The sequence below is a fragment of the Strix aluco genome, chromosome 3 (assembly GCF_031877795.1).
Source record: "Strix aluco isolate bStrAlu1 chromosome 3, bStrAlu1.hap1, whole genome shotgun sequence".
In the NCBI taxonomy this organism is placed as follows: domain Eukaryota; kingdom Metazoa; phylum Chordata; class Aves; order Strigiformes; family Strigidae; genus Strix; species Strix aluco.
Genome location: NC_133933.1, coordinates 92,889,632 through 92,917,539, shown reverse-complemented (window position 1 = coordinate 92,917,539; position 27,908 = coordinate 92,889,632). Strand labels below are relative to the sequence as shown.

The 27,908-nt window shown below is 37.4% G+C and overlaps 1 protein-coding gene across 5 annotated transcripts in view; it reads right to left on the bottom strand.

Moving 5' to 3' along the window:
* The window catches only part of SNX14 (sorting nexin 14), a 57,397-nt gene that overhangs the window by 5,987 nt on the left and 23,502 nt on the right, over positions 1–27,908 (bottom strand). For 2 of the 5 annotated variants that reach the window (XM_074819627.1, XM_074819625.1), the window contains 13 exons: positions 27,154–27,309; positions 26,765–26,889; positions 25,650–25,708; positions 22,096–22,122; positions 18,564–18,696; positions 13,073–13,274; positions 12,015–12,098; positions 11,778–11,878; positions 11,407–11,518; positions 9,599–9,639; positions 9,328–9,447; positions 1,682–1,805; positions 1,038–1,202 (listed from right to left, as the gene is read on the bottom strand). In XM_074819627.1, the coding sequence (XP_074675728.1) occupies positions 1,038–1,202; positions 1,682–1,805; positions 9,328–9,447; positions 9,599–9,639; positions 11,407–11,518; positions 11,778–11,878; positions 12,015–12,098; positions 13,073–13,274; positions 18,564–18,696; positions 22,096–22,122; positions 25,650–25,708; positions 26,765–26,889; positions 27,154–27,309 (1,449 nt within the window). Of the gene's footprint in view, positions 1–1,037; positions 1,203–1,681; positions 1,806–1,984; positions 2,157–3,444; positions 3,540–9,327; positions 9,448–9,598; positions 9,640–11,406; positions 11,519–11,777; positions 11,879–12,014; positions 12,099–13,072; positions 13,275–18,563; positions 18,697–22,095; positions 22,123–25,649; positions 25,709–26,764; positions 26,890–27,153; positions 27,310–27,908 lie in introns of those variants that run through there. The other 3 variants (XM_074819626.1, XM_074819624.1, XM_074819623.1) reach the window with 3 other exon arrangements.

Genomic DNA, 27,908 nt, shown 5'->3' with positions numbered 1-27,908 from the left:
AAGTCTTTAGGCAGCTTTACATCACTGAGATATAAAATGTATTTTGGATTATGGCTTCGAAGTTGAGTTTCTTTTCTGTACGACCTTGACTGGAAGGGAATTCTAGCCTTGCCAGACAGTAGTCTTATGCTTACATTAGCCTGATCAAATCCAGAATACCCCCCTGTGTGAAGGACAACAATCTTTTGCTAATTTGTTTCCATTTTTTTCAAATTTTTAAAGCATTATCTTCTAGGTTTGGATCAATTCTACTTTAGGTTAGTTATGATCTCCTTACTTACAATTTCCCTTATACTTTCAAAACTATAAGCAGTGTTTATACCTTGTGCTAAAACATTGTCTGAAACTGTCAAAAAATTCAGCTTTACCTATGAATGAAAAACTAAGAGTTGCTGTTCATCAGAAATATTAGGCACTCAGTTTTGGTTTTAGGCTCTGAAAAACTTACTCCTTTCCTTTTTTGTCTTTCACAAGCTTTCTTTTTGGCTTGATAAGGACAGAGCTGTCTTGATTCCAGAGCTTTGGCCACATGTGTTTAGATCAGACTGTAGTCAGATATTACTTCTCTACAGCTGTGACGTAATTTTTAAATTTATTTAACCTCTCACCCCTTCCCTTATTTGAAGGTCAAGAACACTTAAGCCCTCTCAAAAGCCCACCACAACAAAGGGACAAAGAAATTAACAATAAAGTTCTGTGATATAGCACACAAGTGAGAAGTAATTTAAAGACTGCATGAAATATTTGCACTCTGATATACTAAACCACCTTTATTCTGTTTTATTGTTCTTTGCACACCTTAGCAAGTTATTATTCACAATACTTTTTTCTGTAATCACCATTGACAGACAACATGACTGACTCAGCATCTTTCTACAAGGAGCTTTTGCAAACTTTTTATAGGCCCACTTGATTTTTAAAACTCCATTAGCTTTAGTTAAGCATTGCGATGTTTAGTACTTGGAAACCTAACAGAAGGGATTTCAAACATCAAACTAAAGCAGTATTTTCACTTCAAAGATGTAACTTTTACCAACCTCTCAGCAGTGTTATCAGAGAAACCAACCGGTGCTCCTGAAATAGCTGTTCTAACTTATAATGCAAGTAATAGTCTGTGTACAGTTCCAATGTGTTTTTGAAGAGAATTCTTCCTCCCATCAAGAGATGATGCAGCCAGTCAGGAATGCGGAAAACTACCCTACCTGCAAATTTACAGTAACACACATTTATAAGGTTCTCCTAATACTGATGATAAAAGAATCACTTATTTTTAAAAAAAAAAAGATTGCAAATAAGCAAATAATATTTTTGTTTTGTTAGTGCAACACTGAAAAAAATGGTACTCTCCAGATTGCTTATCAATTACTTCCCTTAACTATTTTTATCAATTAGTTCCCAGAGCATACAAGCAGCCTAGGCACACCCGAGAAAATGGAAGGGACCTTCTCCCATAAGCTCGTAGTCCGAGACATGGAAAGAAAGAGATATAACAACTGAGCAATAATGAATGCTAAATTATGATATTTTAGCACAGCAATAAAGTCTTCTAAAGAGTGACTGTGCTCCTAAATTGTGTATTGTTAAGCTTGCAAGTGCTGAATTATATACAAGTACTACAATAGAATTTTATTTCTTACCAATGAACCCGAACCTCATATTTGGCATGAAAATCACTTCTTACCAACATACATTAAGTAGTCATAGACTCCTTCTACAGTCATCATTTCCATGAAGTAGTTCTGATTTTGTCGTCTTTCTGTGTTCTCAGACCGGTTTGCGTTATTCTTGAACAAATCATTGAAAAGCTAAAAATAGAAACATAAGGCTGAAAACATTGCATTCAAAGGCAAAAGGATAGCCATCAGTTCTTTATTTGTGGTTTGGGTTTTTTTTGGGTTTTTTTTGGGGGGGGAGGGGGGGCATTAATAAGAAGTAGCTTTTGTCCAGAGCTTTCAAAAAACTAATTAGTTCCCCCCCCCATTTTCCAAAGACGGGGGAAATAAAGAGCATGTTGTCACATGTTGCCAAGATACCCACCAACGAAAATACCTGGATTCAGAACAAATCAGCAGGGCAACATTAATTCATGAGCCCTTTTGCTCCTGATACCTTCTAGACTTTTTTCACAGGCTTTGATTCCTCTGATGCACCCCATTCTGTCAATGAGGGGCATAAAGGATACAGAGTTTTTCAGCCTTAAATCACAGGGGAACCCTATGACAGCCAAGTGTTCCTAAAAATCTCCTGTTTGCTTCCATTTTGAAATCAATACAATTGTTTCTAGACAAAATATCCAACTTTTTTACACAGAGAAATCCCCTTTTTTCCCTGCCAGCTTGATTACTGATAGCAAAAACTTAATGAATCTTTGTAAGTTACTGAAGTTTGTGTTTCTTTCCATTTATACAATTCCTCATTTTATTCCTTTATCTTTCTATTTTCCCATGTTCCCGCCACCGCGATCCCTCCATTTCCTTACCTTTGGTTCTTCCCCAAAAGATATCATTATAATACTTGCAAAAATCCCAAAGAGGCTCTTTCCTGCATCCCATAAGGAGTCCCATACCACCTAGGCAGTACTCCTTGTCCACCTACGCCCTGCCAAGTCTGTGGGCTCCCACAGCTGGGAAGGAAGAATCCTCTGAATCCTGAGGGTCTCCATATTTAACAGTATCACCACTAACAGTTTATTTTAAAGTATCTTATCCCTAAAACTGTTGATCTAAAGATAAAAAAGAATTTATACAAAATACTCTGTATTATGAAAAGAAAGTTCAAAAGTTTATGTCAAACTTCTAAAAAAATACCCCAGAACTAGAAGCAAATGCAATGTGATTACAGTGCTGCCTAGGTTGAGATGATTGCTACTGACACAGATTTTTCTGTATCACTCCGAAATTAAAAATAGCTCCAAGGAATGGGAAGTAATTTGCTTATATGTGGTTCACTTTCTGTAGAGCAATTCTCCCTGAAATAAATCAGGCCATATACCACCCAAATCACAACACATTCTGAATCATGCAAGTACCTATACAGAATGCTCTGCACTCACAGGAAAAACTACATCAGGAAATCTGGTAAGACTCAGGTTTTGACTTGTACTTCTTTAGGCCCTCTCTTTTGTTAAGGGCCGAACTGCTGGCATTATCTTCATAAAGTTCACTCAAACTGAACACCACCAAGTTATTACATAAATTACATGAAAGAGCAAATATGGTTAATGCACTGGTGAATGTCTGGTATCCAGAAAAGTAACAAAAGAACACATAATTATTCACACCTACTGTATGAAAGCATCCCTGGTATGTAAATAACCCTGTATAAACTAAGTCTATATCCTCCTCAATACCAAAACTGGGACACTGGGAAAACCTTAGCTGAATTAAACAAGAGCCTCATTTATTTTTTAGATACACCCCACAACCTGACAGAGGCAATACATACTGAGCCAACTCAAAGCAGCCCATTGTGCAGAGATCGAAGTTCAGAGGAGTGCATACAGGCCAAACTAAAACATTAACAGCAGTCCAGTAGGTGATCTACAAAAAAAGTCAAACGTGAAGGCCATCTTAGGGTGAAGCTTTTGACTTCCAAAGGTTATTTAAACTTTCACCCCAAACCAGAAGCAGTATCTTTTGAAAGTTGTAGGTACCTCTGCACATGGATAATGTGTCTTACACCTTAAGTATAATAGTCCCTTGATCACTGACAAGCTTTGAAAGCTTAGGCTCTTGCACACGGCATTTCAGAAAGCAACAGCAGATCAATGCATGCCAAAATTACTGAGCCAATGAGCAATTTTTATAAAGTATATACTTTGCATTATTCCAGTACAAGTGTGTATTCTACAGTCATCAGCAATGCATGTCTGAAGGATGCAGCAGCCATAACACAAAGCGGTACTACATCCCTACTTAGGTGTTTTGCACTTCCCAAGATTTTCGCCTCGGAGGAAAGCCAAGTGAAAACATACAATTGGATATCTAATACGAAAGCTGAGATTACATTCACAATTTGGATAATCACAGGACTTTGGCTTTTAAGTGTTTCTGAACATGTTAATATTTGAGATGTGATATAATGCTCACTTTTGTAATTAGACTAAAAAAAGACAAGCAAGACAAACTCCAATGCTATCATTATTCATATCTTTAAGACTAAACAGTAACTGTGATTGAAACCACAAAACATTCTTAAAAGGCTTTCAATGAGGAAATTCCGCAGATTGGTACTGGTTAGTAATGGAAGCCAAGCTCCTGAACCAAGTGAAAGATAAAATGCCTGTATTAAGAAAAAGGCCAAAGTAATCCCTTGTACAATAGGCTATCTATTGTACCTTGATGGGAAAAGCTAGCAAAATAACTATGAATGCTTAAAGTGCCTAAGAGAAAAAAGAAAGCTACTCAAGGTTTACTGAGCACACATGCAAATATAGACCCATACATTCCAGCACAGGTGTGAAGTTTACCAAGATTATGAACAATATCTACAGCCAGAGGCATGAACCTCTCCACCATTTTTCCTGCTCATGTGCCAAGTACAGATGACTATACTAAAATGCTAAGAAGAAAGAATGTATGTACGTAGCAGCTGAACCACATCAGTTAGTGTATTGAAAAGCAACCGTGTCTTCCTCCAAATAACTATGCATAAACATACATCATACTGTCGGTGCTCCAAAAGCAGTTTTCATTGCTGTTGGCAGGTCATCACAAGCCAGTAGAACAATGCCTTTGTAGGCGTATTTTGCAAATTTTGCATCAGCTGAGAATTCCTGACCTATTCTAGCAAGTCTGACAAAGTATGTTCAGAAGATGATCAAGCTGCTTACAGACCTTCAGAATAGAAATAGAGCTGGGAAAGCCAGAGATCTTGTTGGTGCCCCTAGGAGTGGGGAGCAGGGTTTTTTAGCTACTTGTTTCTTTTAACCAGGGAGCTTGGTAACTCTTTTGATCTAGTGGATCTGATACAGGATAAAATCCAATTGCTACTGGCTGTACTAAGGTTGACTACACATGTTCATAACGCACGTTTAACTAGAAGTCTTTCCACCGACATTTAAAACATACAAACATACACACGCACGAGGAATATTCAAAAGGAAGCAACATGCATTCAGAGAAGTAGGCACATTTCTGATTGAATTCAAGCTTTCACTTGCCCTGACAGACTTTCACACATTTCTTATTCAGCCTGTTGATGAACAGGTAGCCTGGGTGTACCCTATTCACGGCAAATGAGTTGGCAGCAGAAGCACCAGGGAATGTACTGTACTCTCAGCAAATTCCAACATGTTGATACTAGAATAAACAGATCTGTGTCAGACAAGGTATATGGGAACACTGTGGCAATACAAGCATTACCTGGAAATCTACTCTAGCATCTACCACAAAATTCTGTGTTGAAGAACTTCCTTGCTATGAAAGAACATGCTCTTCTCACAGATGGGCACTCAGAACGTGCCAACCTTCCACTGCTTTGGCTGCTGGCAGATCTCCTCATTGACTCCATACAGGTAGGTCACCCAATCCTGGTACAGATGTTTAGCACTCGTCTCCATCACCAGGAGATAAGGGTGCCAGGCTACCGCACAATGCTTTTATCTTCATGAAAACGTCACATGGCACAACAGCAGTGAAACTGAAGAACTGACATCTATGCCATGTGTATTTGGGTGGGTAGGGAGGGGGGTTACCTCAGTTTACCTTTGGTCTGGCCTTTGGACTGAACACCCTTGGTGCCTGCATTCCTAGACAGCTTTTCCAGCTTAGTTTCATCTGAAATAAATTCAGTTAATGAGTTCTAAGACAGCTCCCTAGTATGAGAGAAAATGCAACAACCAGATAAGATCAGGAAATATGCTTCCAAAGAGCATCATTGATCTGAACTAAAACAGTCTGGCAGATGAAACCGGTGTGGCTGGCAGATCAAATTCAAGAAGTGACAAGATGTAAATGGCGCAGTGTCCTGGCACCTAGCACAAAGCTTTTCCTAAGTGTGGGCTGACTTGAGAAAGAGAAAACTGTCTTCCAAAGAAGGCACAAGCATCCCAACAAATCAGCAAGAGGGATGAATTTCACAATGTGCATGGGAAGACTCTGCAGATATTGTAACACAGCACAACCCAGGATATCAGATCTCTAATAATTATAGTTATCGTGTAAGTGTGTGAGCTCTGGCTAAACTGATAGATGGGAAATTAGTGAGAAAGCAGTCAGCACATGAATTCCTCATGCATACATGCCTCTGCTGGTCAAAACTGGTAGTACAATTTGAGCACCAACAGATACTGAGTATCTGATCATAGAACTTGTCTTGCAGCATCCCCCAAGGCAAGTGTCCTGAGTGCCCATCATTAAATAATAATCATAGCTCGGCAGGAGATATACTGAAGTCTGAAACTTTTCGTCCATTTACAGCAAATAATTCCACAAAACAAAACAGATTTTTTCTGGGAAAGAAAAAAAAAATCTAAAATATATGTAGAACCAATTACTTATCATAAAACAGCTAACGAATAAAGTTGCTTGGAAAAACAGTGAACTCACTCTCACAACAGACAGTGAGAAGTAATGGAGAGCTGGGGCTAGCCTCATCTTTTTTGCTGTCTGCAGAGAAACTCGTATCTCATGACAAAAGCACCTCCTACAGGGTAAGCAGCAGTACTAGCAACAACTTCGACTCAAGACTCTACAAACCCGTGTCTCCAATGGAGTGCATACGTGGACAGCAAGTCAGCAGTGATAAGGAGGTTTCCCCCACAATCCTGTTTCTGAAAATGACATTAGAAAACAGAAGGCAGTCTACGTTTTGTTTAAGGAAACTTCAGTATTCCAAAAGGAAAGCCAAACTGCAGCCAGCTCTGTGCTTTCCTGGGATCACCATGGCTAAAAAGAATTGGGAAAACCTCACTTCAGACCCTGAATTTCTGTACACATGTTCTTTTACAAGAATAACATACTGACACTTCAGAGAATGAGTTTGCATTTTAACTGAGCAATATTATATACTTTTTTTTTAACCTTTTACAAACCAAAATGGTTTTGAACACCATTTTAAAGAATTAATTTTGATCCTTTAAAAAAGTTTTTCAAGCAAACTACAGGAAGAACCCTGTCTTCATAGGAATGCTTCAGAGTGCAAAGCTTGTTGCTCAAATGTTTTCAGTATGTTAACTGTATTAAAACTACTAACTTCAGTAGTTCTTGACAGATCACAGTAAAAAAATTAACCTTGTTCATACTGTGTTGTAGTACGCTGTCAGCTGTTTTATAAAAAACATTTGGAGTATTTATGCATGTACTGTTTCTATCACAAGTCAAAATCTGATTTTTAAAACTGTTGATACATTGATACCCCTCTGAATAGACAGCAATAGAAAAATGTCTTAACCTTGGAAATAGCGTCCAAGGTAAGAAATGAAGGATACTAATTTTGCGTGTGCGCATGCAAGCTAACACAATATTGGCTGTAGTAATTCAGACTTCAAGTTTAGAAGATGAATTCTAAACAAATTAATAGATTTAACTGCCATTGTTCTTAATCAGTATAAAAGTTTTGTAGCTGCAAATTCTGTAAGTGTCATAACACTACAAAAACGTCCGTAGTGAAGGAAATCCAAGGGTCCATTTTTCCAACAGCCCATCACCAACAAGAATCATAAATGGATCCTGGGCTTCTAGCTCTTGCAAGAGGAGAATGAGCATGGGCAGTAATTTTCACCAATACACTTCCAGCCTCCAATTGTTTTAAACTAAAAAAAGTTCAAGAGCTGGATGCAGTTTCTCCACAGGTATTCACCCTGAATGTATTTCCTTTTTGTGAATTTGTCCAGTCTCACCTTATAGTTGGTTAAACTTCTAGTATTCACAACATATTTTGGCAAGGAACGCCACAAATCTACTAACCATTGCAAGAGCTACCAGTTTTTATTGTGAAACTGGCTCCTACCACCTTCATTTGATGCCTCAGTTTTTGCACTAGAAGAGAGAGGAAAAAACACCCCAGTCTTTGTCCCCTGCCCTCTCCTGCTATGCATTATTCTTCAGACTATTATACATCTCCAATTTATCACTTTGCAAAATTAACTGTCCTGGCTTACAGAGAATCATAGAATCATTTAGGTTGAAAAAGTCCTTTAAGAGTCCAACCGTTAACCTAACACTGTCAAGTCCACCACTAAACCATGTCCCTAAGTGCTGCATCTATATGACTTTTAAACACCTCCAGGGATGCTGACTCCACCACTTCCCTGGGCAGGCTGTTCCAGTACCTGACTACCCTTTCAGTGAAGAAACTTTTCCTGATATCCAATCTAAACCTCCCCTGGAGCAACCTGAGGCCATCTCCTCTTGTCCCATCACTCCTTACTTGGGAAAAGAGACTGACACCCACATAGTCCAGTTTCATACGTAGTCCAGTTTCAACTCCTCTTCCCAAAGCAAACAAGATAGCAGAAAAACATATAGCACTGAGTTTTCTTTTAGAACATCTCACACGGCAAAGCGTATGCACATTAAATATTTTGTGTCAAATAACATCAACTCTGTAACACTGAGCTTGGGTCTCTGAAATCCTAGTCCAGAAACAGTATTCGTCTGTAAATTCCACAAATACAGTAACACTTTAAAGCAGTCTAACACAGAAATATAAAGACCAGCACCTTTTTAAAGCCCCTGAAGCTAACAGAAGTCTTTCAAGTAAGTTTTATCATGCTCTAGCCACAAATATAGGAAGATTAAGAAAGTAACTATCTTTTCCTACAGTCAAGTAAAAGGTTAAAATTGGAAGTGCTGCACTTTAACTGTGGCAATATTAGAAACTATACATAAGTTATGCAGTCAACCTATTATGTACGCCAGACATCAATGAACTGTATATTAACATTTTAAAGGCAGATAAACAGGTATCAGCACCTCGACGATTTCGGCTTGTAGCACTTTGACAAGTCACACTTTCATCGAACACTCAAGCTCTTCACTTCGAAAAGGAAACTCCCTTATGGCACAAAAACATTCCCCATTTTATACCTTTGCTTTCCTTCTTCTTCTCTCTGTACTTCCCAGGCTCTCTACTGTGTATCCTCATCTCCAAACACAGTAAGAATTAAACAAAACAAAACAAAACCCTCAAAAATCATTCAAAGATATTTACAAGACAGAAGACCACAAAGCTCTCTGCACTACTATTCTCTCTTCTGTGAAAAGACAACACAGAATAGGTAAGTTGTTATATTTATGTTTTTTTTCTGGTTATTCTTTGTGTTTTCAGAGTATGGTCAATTTTCCCCACTCCTGTAAAGTGGGGAAAAAAGATGACTTACTGTACCTTCTTGTTGTTTTCGGAAGTGGGACTCAAAATGGTAAGTTCAGGCCTGCTTGGTTTAGGCTTGGGAGATTCACAGGAGTTGATGAAATTCATGATGAATGGCTCCAAATGCTGGCCTTTCTGAAATAAGATATGAGTGACCCATCACTTGCATAATTACAGAAAAAAAAAAACAAAAAAATGAGTTTCCGAATTTTTGACTAGCCTATAAGTTAGTAAGCACATAGAATTAGTTATTGAAGTTAAAATGTTGGCAACCTGGAAAACTTACCTCTTTCATCAGCTTTCCTGGAACAGATTTTATAATTTTACCTATAATTAGAAACAAACAAAAACTTTGTCATCACTGCCTGATCTTAAAGACATTTTGCTCTGCTACATTTTATTTACTCATTGTCTAGTACTTAATTTAAAAATACAAGAGTTTTTAAAATCTGTATTTTTTTTAATGTGGCACAAAAAGCTACAAGAATGAAGTCTTCCACACATCCAGCTTATAACTTAGTGCTTAGTACTCTTCAAGAAAAGATACTTAAAATATGAAAAATACAGATGATTATCTGAACACTTTTTTTTTAAAAAAAGAAAAAAAAAAAATCAAAGTACTCTAGATTTGCCTTTGTAATCTTCCTAGCAGCTCAAACATAAATAGCTATAGCACCATAACAGCAGTAGTATATGACACCAGTATTGGCAAAATTTTCTGTATTTATGTTCTTCATCCTTCATAAATATTTATCACAAAAGAAATCACAAAAACTGAGCTTCTCCTCTTTCCCTGAAGAGATCAGCTAATTTGGAGAGATTCTGGAAGTATCCAGTCTTGAAAAGTTTTACAAATTGGACAGGCTAAAGCCGTGGTCTTAAAAATAAGCTCTGCTGTCCTGTTAAGGCTATCAGGATACAGAACAGTAACTCTGAATGCTGAAAAATTAAAGTGTCTAGGGTTAGTTTTATTTTAAGCACTATGTTTACAGCAATATTTTTCTTATCTATATGTCATTAAATTTGGAACTTACATCAGAAAGTATGTACAATGATCAAACGATAATAAAATTGCTCATCCCCACAAAAAGCCTCACTGAAATGCCAAGACTTGTTAAAATGATGTTTGTGGAAGTGAAGCACAGTCTCAGACTTGAGATGCATTACAGTAAACACCATAATTACAAGCTTTTTTTAACAATTACAGTTGGATCTGAAACAAAAACCTTTTAACTGGAGGATGACCACCAAAATCTCATTCAGCAATTTGGTAAGCACACTAAGGGAACGGCCACCCCAGCAGGTTCACACCATGACTGGGAGAAGCAGGAATGCAGTGGCACAGTTCAGACATGGCTTTCCTGGACCATGCTGGTGCCAGAACCACAAGTGCTGCAATACACGAAGACAGAATGGTCATTATGTTGACCTTAACAGCTCAGGCCCACTATCGAGACAGTTACATTGCAGCCAAGTGTAAAGTCACACGGCAGTTTACCTTTTGGATTTATTATCGACTGTTACATTAGGCATCAAGAATTTCTCAACTTTTCAATTTCCATTTGGCCTGGCTATATCACACACACCACTGCCTCAAATTCTATTACGTAGCTCATGTTAAGAGATCTTAACACTAGGTAATACTAGAGGTATTAAATATTGCAGTTTTCAGATTAAAATAAACAGATTTTAATCAACTAATACCCAAAGGTAGTTTATATTAAGAAATCGTTTATACCATCACACCTGTAAACAGTGACTGACTTGTGCAGATTTAATTCGTGACAATACTGTAAGTCTTGTTGAACTATAAAATTTGTTAGATAAATTTTATCACCTTGCTGACACAAAAATTCAAAAGCAACCATTTAAACACTTTCTCCCATAATCTCAAAATGTCTTTTTTCTTCAACGATAAAAGTATCAGCATATCTTGCTTGCTGAGCTATAATTTTAAGGGCTGTGAAGGAGCTGAGTTCTTACTTCTCACATCCATATCCTTACACAAGAGTTAGCTATTCATTACTACTATCATTCAATCACAGTATCTACAGTATTACTATTTGTCAGATAAACAACTAGCATATTACATACCAAGATTCACATCAGGCAACATTTTATCAAGAAACTGAGTCTCTCCTCCATTAGGGGACAGGAAGTCAGCTAAAAGCTGGCTGTTACTTAGTTCTGGATGTTGCAGAAGTTTCTTTGTGACAGAAGGAAAGAAAAAAATCAGTTTCTCTATAGCAAAAAGATATTCAAATCGCATTATATTACCATAGATAGTGCCATTTGCAGAAGATGTTGATTTTCAGTCACATGAAACTTTAACAAGTTTTATTTGCCCCCTCGAATCCTTTCTATAACTCGTTACTTAGAAATAAAAAAAAAAGAGCAAATACTCTTTTATTAGGTTTATATTATTACTTTTAGAATATTCTTTGCTCCAAAAGTTTGTTTGATACCTGCAGATATTCCTGAAACTCCTCTCTCTTGGATTTTAAGAACTCATAGTTCTTGGGGCCAATAATTCTCTTCGAGGGAAGCTGAGCATCAGGAAACGTACCTAATTAAGATATCAAGAAGATTAAATTATTCTTGTAATGCAGCAAACATTGGTTTAATTATTTTAAATTTCAGCTCAGTACTGAATGATAATCACAGCAGTGGGAAAGTGGCATTCCAGACGATGGAGAACATACCATGAAATTCCGTTAGCTTCGACTCAAGCACATAAAATTCAAGATACCTCCTGTAGACAGACCAGTGCTCAGGTTCGTGCCCAACTGGGGAAAAAACCCAAAACAAAAACGTTAAAAATAGTAAAAAAAGTTTTATGCCACTTGAGAGACAAATTAAGCAACACCAAATGTATGCTAGATAATTATAGGAAAAACCTCAATGATATTAGTCCCCCATACTGCAGTAACATTAAAAAAAAAATCCCAGCCAGGTAATTAAAGTGTTAAATTAAAATGCATATCTGGTAGACAGATATAGCACTAGCAAGGAAATTATCACCTCATTTAGAGGATGCCTAAGATCTAAACAATGGAATGCTGCATAACTTCAAAATTTATTAAGGCTAACCATGTTAGATCTCTTTTCAAACTTTTAACCAAATGATTTACAGAAATACTACTTGTTGAATACAGTCCTCCACACCATCAGCTTGCATCCTGATCATTCTTCCTCCTGGAAGATATCACTAAATAACTTAAACACTTCCTGCTTATTGTGGAACTGTTAGGTTGACTAGCACAAACCCGTGTAGCCCCAGGATGATGCTATTTTCCCCACTCAATATGGATGTATTGCTATCTAGATACTAATAAACTATCTGCAAACAAGGATGGCTCCTAATAAGCAAAACATTTTCATTTCTGAAGAAGTGTATTTTCAGGTTACATAAAGTGATTTATTGTTCATTATTCCAAAGTTCAGATTGAGTGAAAGAAAAATATGCCACGTGTTTATTAATATGAATCACAGGATCAGTATTTTTGGAAAGATAAAATCTCAAACTTTGGCATGAAGTCTAAATGGAACTGATTTGTGATGAAGATCAGTTCTCAACTTCCAAATAATAAATGTGATCACTTAGCTCTCAAACACATTTCCTCAGAATTTTCAAGTCATTATTTCAAAATCAGAAGAACACGTATGCAAAATAAACTGCAACAGGCATCAGAATACAGCACGCTAGAATATTTTGAGTTCATTTTAAAATGATCCTTTATTTATCCACAACACTGCATACCTGCCCTTCTATCATTTCTCTCTACATCAATGCAGAACACAGGAATTCTCTCCTTTCTGTCTTTTCTTTCCAAGGAGGGATCATCAAAAAAATCTACATATGGGATGCTAATTTTCCATGCGGCAAGGTTGCGGGGTGTATTTGGGGTGCTAACAGCCTCCTCAGGAGAATCATCTTCCATCACCATAACGCCTTCTTCAATCTGTAAAGATTCAAACATCAAGATCTACAGTTCTATTTTAATTGGTTCAGTCTACCTTTGCAAAACTTACATATGATAATGAAACATAAATTGAGTCTTTAAGCATGTGTCACTAAGTAATAGAAGAACAAAAAACCCATTTCATTAATGGAGTTTTCTTGTAGATGAATTTTGATTTTTAGATCCACTGCAAATTAATTTGAAGTAAGCAACTGTTAGTGATATCTGAAAGTTTTTATAGCACTTCCAAGTTCCATATCTGATAGTTCAGGGAAAAAACAAAAGGGGGAGGGGGAATAGAAATACTAAAGGAGACAGCTGGCAGAATGCCTTAGACACAGACTGAATACTACAGGAAACATCTTGGGTTCAGCAGATTTAGCTGCACTGCATTTTCTAGCACACTAGGACCCAAATTGAAGACCTGAGCTTACTAGGTCAGGCCAAGAAGCTATCTAAACACCACAAGAGGCAGAAGCCAACAAAGTGCACCAAACTAGCAGGTCTCCCACCCCCACAGCCAAGTGCAACAGAGTATGTTGTCAACACACGAATCTGACTTGCTCTGCAAGGTGCAACGCAACCACGACTGGGATTGAATTATTCCCGCAGCCCATAGCTATTTTAAACAAAGGCATGCTGAGCGTTACTGCATTCCCCATCAGCTCCAGATTCAGCATCGCACTCCCAGGAACAGATGCACCAGAGAGCAGCATGGACCTAATCCTTCCTGGCTGCGTGTAGGGCAGCTTGGGTGCATCTGGGAGTTCATAAACTCAGACTCCACACCATAAAACATAACACTGATTTTTCCATATGCAAGCAGACCTTAGAAGCGGTGCCATGTGAATGCTGAAGAAATCCTTCTGAACTTGAACTGCAGTCCCAGCACCACATCAACATTCACTTTATGCTCCCAATGCTGCTCATCACAGACATGCTGAGCTGCCCACAGGTGATCAATCACCCAAGTACCACACAGCACACCCAGTTCTCAAGTCCCCGGCAATGACAAAAGAAGTCACAAATCTTTTAGGACCATAAACAACAGAAAGATCGTCTTAAAATATCTAAACTGAAAAATCCAAGTTTCAACAGCTACTCGTGGAAAGCTACTTATTTCTCCAAATACTGCTTATATCAATTCTCATCTTCAGCAATAAAAAAATGACCCAAAGAAAATTATTTTTACAAATGAGGAGACAGCATCTGTAAGAAGGAAGGGTAGGGCTGGCCTTAGACTCAAATAGGACTCAAAAATAAAGCAGAATGGAGAATCTGTGGGGAGATTAGCCCTCACCAAAGAGGTGCTGGAGAAAAAAAGTTCTTGTCTTTTCACAAGTGTAGGCAAGCAGGTGAAAAAGAATAGTCCTATTTCCCTAAAAAACTGAAATTGTTTGAATCTAATTCAGTCTGCTGCCGTGCTGCAAGGGCTTCTAAAATGCTGCAACCCTGCAGGGTGGCAACACACTGCCTGGCGAGGAGCAATGCCCAAGCCCATCGTCCTGCTTCCAGCCCACGCCTGCCACAACAGTGGCCAGCACATCGCTCTTCCCACCACAATTTACAGAACTATTAATTATGTCAAGATAGGTTAGAATCAAGTGACAATTCAAAAGTACATTGTTTTAGTAAGTCTCACAGAGACTTGAGAGTACTGCCACTTTTTAAAGTTAAAGTAGGAGACTTTAACATAGGAATTTACAACATGTGAAACTACAGCAAACTGGAAAGCACGAATCCCACTTCCAAGTTCTTTTCCCTTAGCTTCATAATTTAAAGCCAAATTCCCCTCAAAGGCCAAGCCTAGGTAATTTAACAAGTTTTGCCTGTATTGGGATAATCTAATTAACAGATTAAGGCAATACAGCATCCCCGAAATCTTTTTGGCTGTGTCTGTGCTACAATATTCACATGATCATGATTCAACTGCAGCTGAAACAAAGGTTCAACAAACGTGAGCAATCTGTCCAGTTTTGTATTGCCCTTGCGTAACACTGAAATGATCTTCAAACTGTTTACAGTGTGGACCACTGCCTTCCAAAACAGATCTCTGTAAATCCACTGACTGAATCTCTTCAAAATACCTTCTTGCTTCCACTTACCCAGTTTATTCAACGAAAAGAGAAACTGTGACAGGCAAAAGAGCAGTCTCAGTTGCTGCTGCACAGAGACTACACTCAGCTCAGGTGGTTCACGATTTGAGAGCTAAATCACAGGCTGTGCTCTTTCACAAAACTAACAAAAATAACCTCAGCCTGGAACGTTGGGCTCACAAACTGCAGGACAAACTTACAGCGAAGAACAGAATAAATAGGACAGATCCTCTCTGAACCACAACAACAGGGTTGTCAGGTAGCTTTACATCTACAAAGTCTTCTGTATGAGGTCTTACCCTCATTTTCCCCCTTCCACAGGCTTTACATAGTTGTCCCCACTGCATAGAAACAGCAGAACAATGTTTCAGGATAGCAATTCCAATGCAAAACCAGCTGGCTGAGTTTCTGCAGATGAGGTGGCATGAACTGGGTGCAATTTGCACTCACACCCTCACCCCGTGAGGGTTGAGCTACCGGCTGCCAAAATTAACACTTTATAATCTATCCTGACTAAATGTGTGTATTTGCATTAGCACTAAATATACAATCTCCACTATGACCTCCTTGCAAAAATGCAAGGCCATTCTAGAAACACTCAGGCTTATTTGATTCTGTACTAAGGCATGGACTTGATCAAAACTCAACTCTTGTCCACATTTTCTGATTACTTCTTTTTTTAATTTACCACTGCTTGCAGCTCTCATCTCCTGCTGTTTATTTAGTTTCATACACTACAAAGTTAGCACAAGGCTTAGAATAGGTATGGGACAGTCATTTCCTAAACTGCTCACAAAAGGGCCATAACCTCTTCACTCGGCCCTTCTGAGGTCGTATGGGATCATCTGCAAAGTTTCACATGCTCATAACCTCTTTTCACCAGATCCCTCACCTCACTTCTAGCCTGTTTTTTTGTAATAACCCTATGTAAATGTGGAGGCTTTTCCACTATGACAACCACAGAACCTACAATAACTGTAAGCCAGAAAGCATAAATTTCTGCGGTTTTTAATCCTCTTCCTAAACAGATCACCGACCTGTAATAGTTACAGGTTGCCTCAGTCTCTTTCCATTTGTTTCATCCAACAAAGCCACAAATTCAAGTCTACAGGTCACCTGGCTGCCTTGGGAACAATGCCTGTGTTTTAATATGCAGAATCTCTTTTGCTATATTTAAAATTCAGCTGAAAAAGATTGAGTGTGGTTTCATGGAATTAATATTATCATGTTAACAGCTTACAAAGTTGCTGCCCAGAGCCACAGAAAGCTGCTAACACGTATTTCTATCTCTATGTGATTTTCTATAGGAAACATCCATTTAATCTAAGGTTTTAACTGCAACCAACATGACTGTCCAAAAAAAAAAAAAAAGCAAAAGTTCAGTTTCTGTCACAACGCACAGAACTCCATTTCACTGCCCTTCTTTACTTTCTGTTTACCTTGAATCCACCAAGCTTACATTAACACCAACTACTTAAATAGCTAGGATCTGTGTAGGAGGAAATAACTCCCATATCCTCAGTATATAAGCTGATCAAAAAGTTGCTAAGTCTGTATATTGCACTGCCACCATCTTACAATTATACTGTCATACTGTCATTTCCCAGATCACATTTTTATTTGCCCCAGCGAGCTCTTCCTCTAGCCCTGTGATGCCTGCAGTTACTGTGACATTATCAGTGTTGAATTCTGTATATTCAGTATTCACTCATGAAGTGAAGCTCTGTCCAGCTGTTCGGACACATAGTAACCTTACAGTTAGTTTAGTGTTTTACAGTTTAGTGTTTTCACACTTCTTCCCATCCACACTTAGCAAGTGAAGGGACTTAGCTATTCCCCAAAATTTGTCTAAGGTGCTTTTAGTAAAAATGTAGTATCCTTCCTTCATTTAATGAAGATATATGAGACAACACTGCACTTAAAAACTTTCCATTCTTGCCTAAACTAAAATAATTTTGTCCATCTGAAAACCTTCCTTAGTAAGGATTAGACTCTCTGTTGTCTGTCTCTCTGAATTCAGCAGCTTCCCACAAATAACTTCTTGTGCTCTGGCACAAAACCATGTTCCTTCTCTGAGCTCCACTGCTTCAATTATACTTCTACTAATTCCTCTACTATAGGGGAATTACACTTCCACGCCTTTTGGCCAGCAGAATCTACAACAGCAATGCTGCAAAATTAACCCATTTTCATTGGAACCTCTCTTCAAAGAGAAGTAACAAAAACAAGAACTTAACTGTCCAAATAAATAAATTGCAACAGTTCTGCCCCCTTAAAGGCATGACTTACATGAAGATTTGGCCTGTACAGAAGATTTCCCTTTTGTTCTCCTCTTAAAGAAAAAAAAAAAAAAAACCCCTGTCTGGAGTTCTAAGTTGCTGAGTCCTTCGCACCCTCTTCTGAAAATAATTCTGAACAAGGTGAATAATATAAACATATTTACACTTTTATCTTTAGGGTGTGGAAAATGAGCTAGCAGTTTATCAAGGTGATAAATGCTTAAATGTTTTGTTTGTTAGGAACAGGTACAAGAGGTTGAATTGGCAGATACACTGTAAAAAATACATGACTGCCAATAGCTTCTGACCAATTCCCTCCTCTTCCCTTTTTAAAATTTTCCATTTGTCCCCCAACTGTGCTTCAGATACCAACATCCCATGCAAGAATTCTACCATTGGCTCTATTCATTGCTATTTAGCATGAAACAAAAACATCAGTTCAGGGAGACACCCAAATGAGAAAGGACTATTGGCTCATGATCTTTAAAGAAAATGTTGCATCACAGACCAACGTGACAGCAATTTCTCCACTGCTTTGTGATTTTAAGGTCTTGTGGCAAGTTTCAGATGAAGAGCCATGCATGCAGTCCTATGCGTACCAGAATTATAAAATGGCATGGTAAATTTTTAGAGAAAAAAATAATTGCTTACAAAAATGTCCGACACTGCTACTTTTAGTATTTCTCCGTACTAAAGCAATAAGCTCAGTGGCACACTAACTGGGGATGTGGCCTTGGCTTGTGAATGAATACAGGGAAAACAAGGCAACTTAATCAGAAGCCAGCACATGGAAACCCTGCAGTGAAGTAAGACAGCAGAAAAGGCAGAAACTTAACATTTTCAAATAAGGAAACAGAAAAACTCAACAACAACAACAACAAAGACTTAAAGACAAAATTAAGGCTTCTACTCACAAAGTCATCTTCTCCTTCATTTAAGTTATAGTTAGGCAACATAGCTCCTTCCATCGCAGAACTTTTGAATACACCTTTTATTTTGTTCCCTATTCTGCTGATTCCAAATGATTCTCCTCTCTTCTGTGTGGTCCTAGGATTACAGAAGCCAGAGTTCACAACACACGGCATATTATTGCCCAGCAGCTCAGTAGGCCATTGCACATCTTTTGCAGATAAGAAAAACAACTAGCCAATGTATTTACTTAAATACACTTAAATCCACTTAAATTGAAATTCATTTATGGCAAATTTGTTCTCTGATCGATCAGCAAAATTTCTTGATTACACTTTTAAGAGATATGGGATTCCCATATGCTTAACCAGGAGCCAACATTAACACTCTTATAATAGTATCCCAGTAATGCAGGACATAAAATAAGCAATTAACTATGCAAACCAATTTTGTTTTGACAGCAGAAACTGTGGTATTGCTACAGGCATGTACACCAAGAAGGTCACTAATTCTGTCCTTTTTCATGCACTCATATTTAAATATTTATCCACTCTTGCCAAGTACTGTAAATGGTGTAATTAGATGCATTTTTTTATATAAACATCCCAGAATTTTACAAGCACGTATGATTCAAGATAGATCTCGACTTTTAAGCATCAGGGACAGACAAAAGGAATGTGCAAGGAACAAGACTGAGCATGAGAGAAAACAGATGCAACTGAAGAATCTTGGCTTGAAGAGCCTGACTGAAAGATGAAGACTTTTAAAGCCTTGCCACTTATGACAGAGCATCCAAAAAGCAACAAGGTATGGAAAAAGAATGGTAATTGGGCAGAAAGTGCACTCCTTATGACAGAACAGATTTTATAGCATTCTTATGCCCTTACACAAGACCTGACACCAAAGATTATTTCTTATATAGAAATGCTATTAATTCTGGAAAGAAAAACGTTTTTGTTGAATACGGAATCAGCCTGAGGTTACTTATGTTGATCTAATAAATACAGTTGATAGGTGAGTTAAAAATCAGTACAGTGAACTGCAGCATCAAAGACTCAAAAGAATTTTATAGATTACTGAGATTAAAAGCACAATTAGTACTTCAGAGGACCAGAAAGTATCCTAAGTGTTTTTCCTTTAAAACAAAAAATTATTAGCTACTGAACAGCAGTACCAACAGAACAGCAGAGACCATCAGGTAAAGCATCCTCATCACCCATAAAACCACGTTGACATCATCAACCGCCTACTCAAAACGTGCATGCGTTACTAATGATCTTCCTGTTTATTTTACCCAAACTGTGTACATGACTAAAAATGCATAAATGATCCGCCGTTTTTCCAAATCTTTTGCTTTTTCTATCTCATATTATTATCAGCCACAAAGCAGACAGGCACCATCTATCTTACTTATCTCTGCTAACCAAAGAAAGGTTTCTTGGCTGTTTGTAGTCTAAATCTATGTTTGAACAATTTTACTCAATTTTTAAACAAACTCCTCTACATGTTATTGTGCTGAACTGAACTTTTTCACATTGGGGACCTACCTGAATGTTGTTCAAGAGCTTAAACACTGGGCTACCAAAAGACAAACTTTATTCAGACAAAACTGGACAGCTTTTCCTGAAGGTTAGTACTTCAGACCTCCGGCTTGACTCTTGAAGTTTTCATCATTCCTGTGAAAGGCTGTGCAGTTCTCACAATTTTGAGCAAAAACATTACTTTGCACAAACTCAAAGATTTGATAAGAGTACTCTAGGCTCAGATCAGTTCTTTCCTGCACTGATCATCCTCCAGCTGAATGCAGAATACAGCTTTGCCTGTAACTGCAGTACTGAGCTGTATGGGGCCAGGATTCAACCTGATAGCTAGAATAGATTCACTGCTAAGTAGAAATAGGAGAAAGAACTTGAGGCTATGTAGAAGCGAAGAGATGGGACTAGGATATGGTCAGGTTCAAGACATGAAGGAAGAAAGCGCAAAGGAGGTGGCCAGTTTAGAATAGGGACCAAGTCTTTCAAGATTTGTCAATTCTGGTACTGTCAACAAATACATATACAAAACTCACTGGGAAAAGTATCCCACTCCCTCTAGTGCTGATCCATGTAACAGCATTATTAGACCATCATTCTATAGTTTCTTTCTTGGCAGGGCCCTGAGCGGGGAGTCTACAGGTTCCAGCATGCCTGGTGAATGATGTGATAACAAGAGGTTGGAAGACTTTTTTTTTTTTTTTTTTTTAAAAAGCTCCAGAAGTCACACATATGTAACATTAAAAAGTTACAATTGTTGTTCATTCTAAAGCTGGGAACTGCAGATCAAAGATTACATTAGTGCCACGGTGCACTGTGGCATTCTTTAATCGTGGGTGGTTGCAAAATAATTTTCCTGCAGGATCCCTGCCTCATTGCAGTGCACTGAACAGACCTTCGCAAGTGATCAGACAGGGCTATGCAGCTGAAGAATGCTGCTGTGAACCTCTGCGGGTCAAGAAGTACCAGACAAGTCATATGTATCAGACAAGCTGGATGTTTACATGCATGTGAAATCAGAGTACCATTTTCTTTTGGCTAAAACCCCTACACCCAATTAGGAGAAATGCTGAGTGCATAGAGCTGCACTTAAAAATCAATGAACTGCACTTATATCTCAAGTACTTCTTACTGCTCAACACTCGAGCAAGTTATAACTTAATACACTGAACTGGCACATAAAAAATAAAAAGGGTCTATGTATACCTTGATTCCTAACCTGTAAAATTAAGTTGATACTGGTCCCTCAAGACTCAAGAATGGTATGAGTAATACATGAAATACTGATGCTCTGACAAATTCTAAGGAAAAGCCCGTGATGAAAAAATTGTTTTCTGAGTTTGGATAGCATGTATTTAAAGAGGCACGAATAATGAGAAGAAAAACCACTGAACAGCTGTTAAGGCATTAATGAGTGATCACAGACTACCTAGAACAAATTATGAAAAACAGCATATGTTGTAATCAAATCTATAACAGTCACAAGAAAAGCTGCAAAGAGAACTGATTTAGGGAACTGCTGGTTTTGAGTGCTTGATAATATTCATAAAATGGTTATGTTTGCATGCAATGTTAGGCAATGATCATCCTGGACACAGCTATGCAAGATAAACAAGCAGTTAAGTGGATAAAACCTCAAACAGGACCTGGAAATGTGACATGGAGTAAAGGAAATGTAAGCAGCTAGCAGTCACAGGCAAAAAAACGCTTCAAGTTATGAAAATGTATTTCAAAACCAATAACAGACAAATCTTTAACAGCAAAAATATATTAATATATTTCAAACTTACGAAATTAGTAATTAAGCAATTTCTAAATACTTCTGAAGATGACATGGGAAGTAAAGGTTATTGTGGGGAGAAATGCAGTTTAGTCCAGAGAAGACATTCACATTTTTACAAATAAAACAGACAGTTAATTGCTGTTATAAAGGCTGTGTGATGCAGTTGGGATAGATGCAGTGTAACTAACACACGACATTTATTGAGTGTTAAGACGGACTTACCGGAAGTCATCCAAACTCAGGCTACTTCTGCAACAACAGGCACATAAATTACCTCAGAGCCCAGGAGAAAATAATGTTAAAAGAAAAAAAAAAAACCACCCAAACTAATTTGACAGAGCTATCTCAACAAAACTGAATAGGCTTTGACCATCACTACAGATTAATGAAAGATGTGGTAGCATTAGGAGTTCCTGACCTAAAATCCTAAGGAAGTGAAATGTGAACAGTACCCACACATTTCATTAACACAGTCTTGGCATTTGAATTTAAAGCCTCAGTTATTGAAACTTTCAAGTCTTCATAGACATTCAGCATAAGTGGCTACCAATTTAGAGAATAACTTTCATTCTTAAAGTTACCTGTAATGCCAAACAGGCAGCTAACTTTTTCTATAACCTATGTTCAGAGGTCATGTAGGAATCTAGTTAATTTGGCTAATACAAAGAAAAGGCTGTGGATTTATTTTATCCAATAACACCACTCCCCTACCACCCCATATTAGAGATTGTAAAAACCACTATTAATTATTATTTCACAGATTTTGAGAACTGTCATGTATTTTTGATATTCTACATAACCTGGTACATGGAACCAATGCCTCAGCCATCAACTTGGTAATTCCAACAGAGATGTTTAAACGGATTAACCATAAACACAGTCACTGCACACATTATTTTAATTTACTGGAGCTACTGAATTCTGGACAAACTGATACAGGATTAAAATATTCAAATTTTGGATTTCATTTTACAAGAGGAACTGATTCTAAGACATCTTATACCATCTTTAGTCATGTGAACTGTGAAACTGGAAACATATCCTACCAAGTTGGAACTGATGGTGACAAACAATCACATTGCACACAACCGTTTACAGACTTAATTCTGTGGGTTCTACTCCTAACCACTCCCCAAAATTGTTGATATATTTTCTACTTGATTCTTTACTTGAAAAATGTTTTCATTTTATTGCTACCCCAATGATGAGAAATCAGGATGTGCCATCTTCTGTATGTGGTCATGGTATGTAGAAGATCAAGGCAGATATAAAACTATCCAGAAATCTGGGAGTTTGTATCACATAATGGCTTTTTTTTAGACTTCAACACAGAATACCTTTAAGTAATGTAGTAATGTATTACAAATACATAAATATGAGAGAAGGAAAGGGAATTCTTGTCCTCTCTTCCACACATCCAAAATTAAGTTGCCAGAATTGGAACTTAAAACATCAGTTTTCATTGACCACACACATTAAACATCAGGTGGAAACTATCAGTTGAGTTAAACTGCTGACAATCACAGCTAGTTATATGAAGTTATCAGAATATCCTCAATGTGACTTCTTTACACTCCAGAAACACTTGGGACTTTTTATCTATTACCTTAGCAGTTTTCATAGCACATTATTTGTCCTATCTGTACACAAAAAGCTTTGATTATTTTGTATACTTCAAAGAAGTGATTCAAACCAGAAATTACACACTGACAGTCACTTCTTCCTACTTTCCCACTTGTATTTTCTGGAAACCACTCTATAATTTTCTCATCTTACAATAAGTGAAATCTTTCAACACATTACCCACATGTACATTCCACTGGGATTTCATATCTACTACTTGATCTGACCTTTTAACCAGTAGTATCTATGGAATACACACACAGTACCCCTAGCAAAGCATCGAAGATATGGAAAACAAAACTCATCTCTTTGCATGTAATTTCTCTCAATATATATTTGCATGTAATTTCTCAACTGGAACTAATACTACAGTAGGGAAGAGAAGGCAGGATAAGGTATGTGCACATGGATAATATCTGGAGCAATTTCATCAGTAAGCTTTTTTTTTTTTCCCTCGGCAGTGACTGTCTGCACCAGATTCTGCAGAGGGAAACTCCAAAGCAACAAGCAAACTGCTTGCAGATAGGACCTCTGTTTCATGGAAATAATCACCGAGGCACCACTTCAGGAACACAATGTATCTTGTATCATAAACCAGTATATACTCAGGGCATTCAAATTGTTCTGAAATGTAAACCAGATACATTTTCTGTAATGCTATGGATGCTGTTTGAACTCCAGGGGAATATGTTGTAACAGTCCCCAAACAAAATTTGCTTATTTTGTAGCCAGAGATGTATTTCAAAAACTCCAGGCAGAGACTGACTGTAATTTCAACCTTTCTGTTTTGGAAAGCAAAGCATCAAGGAGGTGATCTAAATGTTTTCATATAGATTTAAGAAGTGTATGACAGGATACTTTCAACCATTGACATGAATAATTTTGGGAAAGATACTAGATGGTAGATTTAAAGGTCTGGATAAAACCCTGTAGCCATCTTGGACAGAAGCTGGAGGCTGTTTTAAGGTCACTGTTCCTAGTGGAATATCACATAGGGGAGAAAGGCAGTTTGGTTTAGCTGCCTTCTATGCCTTTTTGCTAAGAAACAGAAGTTTGTCAGCACCAATCTGAGAAAGCACTACACCAAAGCTTGAGTCCTGGATCTACCAGAACTATAAAGTCTACATAATAGGCATCACCAGTGAAGATATATTAAAGAGAACAATCATGTAGTTTTCGAGGAACATTAGCAGGGCAGAAAGGGATCTCATGATAATACACCTCACAGTAGGCTGCAAATCAAAAGGGCTGCTGTTAGATATATCTCTAATGAAAGCAGAAGAAAAATAATTGGTGCTACTCCTCTGTAAGAGTAATCAAAGATGATGATGATAGACACTAGCATTTTGGATCTTATTTCATACCAAGAAAGAAAGCCTATCTCAATTAAAGACTGTCTCACTGAAATTTTCCTTACCACAAGAGCAATTCAGTTGGGCTAGTGTATGGCTAAGCCAACCAGCATAAAATGAAAGACAAGAAATGATGAGACCTCAAGCTTCCTCAGCCCAACCCCACAACAAAAGATCACCCATCCATAAGACAGGAGATGCTCTTCTCCTTCTCCGTACGCCCTAAGCAGCCTGAAGGTGGTCTGTAAATATATAGCCCAAACCCAGAAACAAGGCTTCTGATGCTACATTTCTGCAATGAATGGGGAGAGCTGGGGGACAGAAAAACACATTTGACCTAGGAGAAATGGCAAATCCTCCTTGATACAAGAGGAGATTCCCATTGCATGACCCGGTTGGTTAGATGCAGGGTACACTGTACCTACCCCTGTAAGACCCTAAATCTAAGACTCCCCAGCTTTACACCAACAAAATGTATTATATATATACAGTCAATTAAATCACCACTTTGTTTCCACATTATGTTATTCTCACTGTATATTTATTTTTCCCTTTCCCCTTCTCAAATGTTGAGGTCTAAATCACATTTTAAATTCTTTAATGTAAAAGACTTCAAAGTAAAGACACATCTTGTATAACATTGCTTGCTCCTTTAGTATGTAATTTGTCCATTAAAAAAAAAAACAGAGCTAAAAATTTAGCCAAATTAGTATCAGGCAGTAGCAAAATTCCTATGGTTTACTTTTTGACACTTTTAGCTATAAAACAAAGAAAACCACTTAAAGATTCTACCACACCTACCTGTTAAACTTTGAATTGCGTGTTGGTGACTCTGCTCCTCTTAAAAGGTGTCTGAAGTACTACAACAGACAAATAAGGTATCAAAGACTACAACAGAGTAACTGAGGTAAGGACTACTATGCAACGACATTGCAGAATTCAGGAAACAAGAACAGAAATAAAAGGCAAGCTAACCATAATCTAGCAGCTAGAATATTCATCTGGAAAAGGACAGACCAAATTTGCAATACACACTCCCAGGACTACTTATTTTACTTTACATAGCCTTGGGATTAAAAAACCAAAACAGAAATAAAACTAGAATTAAGCACCAAAATACATGTGTCTTCCTTGTTAAAAACTCCAGTATTTGAAGTGTTACAGCTATTATGGGAAAGATGACCATCAATACCATTTTTGAGAAATACACTTCATTAGGAATAACACCAAGTAAGGTAAGTACCCATTCCCAGGACAAGTCAATGTACTCTGCCTCAAATAAATGCGAGAAGCTTAACTTGCAACCTGTTTTACATACATAAACTCCAAAAGCGACAAGAATTCAGACTCACCCCTGCATTTAAAGTGTTTCCTATTAAAAGGCTTTATGTAGCTGTCAGCCCAGTGTGGGGATTTTTTTTTTTTTTAAACTGGCCTTTAGAACCCAATCATAAAACAATCTTAAATGCCTAGTAAATTGCTTTGAATGACCTTCCTGAAAACAGACACCTGACTTAGCTGCTGGAATGCAAAATGGTGAAGGTACCTAAATACAACCTTTGTAAATTTCTTTAAGCACCATTATATTTTAGAAGTAAATAAAAAGATTCTTAATAATGTTCTATGTCTATCACGCAGATTACTTTTGCACCAAATTTGCAATCATAAAAGAAGGGGTGGAGAGGATTTTGTAATAAGAGTGATATACACAAACTGTTACACCAAAAAATGGAGAGGGCTTTTTTTATTCTGTTGATGTTGTGTTGAACTAGAATAAATTCAATTTTTCTTACTGAGATTGGTCCCAGCTCTAGCATGCTAACTAAAGTGGAAAACACGCACATGACTGTTGTAAATAGTGTATCCTAAAACAATGCAATCTTGCTTTAAGACCTCTTCAAATCTTTGACACTTACCTCATCACTATGACAGAACATAGGAGTAAAAACATTCTCAAGTAGAGAAAGTACATGCTCATAAGCTTCAAAAAGACACCTCATAGTTTGAAGTTTCACAACATCCATATATGGGCCTTCAGCAACTACAAAAAAAATTATAAATATAAATGTATATGGGCATATAAAGTTTGGGGTTTTCTGGTCTGCGTTTGTGATTGCTTTGCAAGCTACTAAAAGTCTGACAAAAAATAAACTGACAAAACAAGGCTTACGCACAATATAGCAAGGATGTAACAATTTGTAAAACTAATAAAAGATTGATCATATTTAGAGGAACTAGTCTTCACTTTATTACAGAACACTGTTTAAATTCCAGTATAAATTATTCCTTTCAAATTCAAACTTACTTCTTTGAATCTCTTCCACAATAAAAGGGTCAAATCTAATTTTGTCAATGCTTTCATCCAAACAATAAGTTTTGTAAATTTTCTGTACTTCCTCATGAAGAGACATCTTTTCAGTATCTGTTAGTTCTGGTCGCAAAATTCGGTCATTGAATTCCTCTGAGATGTGAGGGAAAGAAAATGCATTTTTTGATCAACTTGGCAAACAAACAGCATCTTGAAGCAACCTGTAACATCAACTCATTTTCCAGAAGATATAGTAATTTGTAAAACTTTAATAGAAACAGGAGACATCTAAAAATCTCAGGTAATAAGGTAGTTGACTTCTTATTAACTATAATTCAATTTGGTCATAAAATTATTACTAAAAATGTATTGCAATTAAAACTAATGATTCCTTAGCACAGTAAGAATAAATCCATGAAGTTGTTCCTGGCAGCAGAATGAATCAGAAGAATTATTTTTTTTTCTTTCTAAATTACCTCATTGTAAACTGTAGTTTTCTTTTAGCATGATTTCCAGTTCACGCAAACCACACACAGAGCCCCAACAGCCCTTTATACCAGTCATCTGCCTATTCTGCTGCTATTTCATTCCTAAGGCCCAACCACAGTATTTTCAATAATATCTTTAATATCAGACTAACTTCAGAATGAGCTTCCATTGACAAAATAAAAATTCTATTCAGAACAATTATTGTGCAATCCTACTTGATTTACAGGCCCATTCTGTTAATAGCATGACTACTGGCCAGAAAG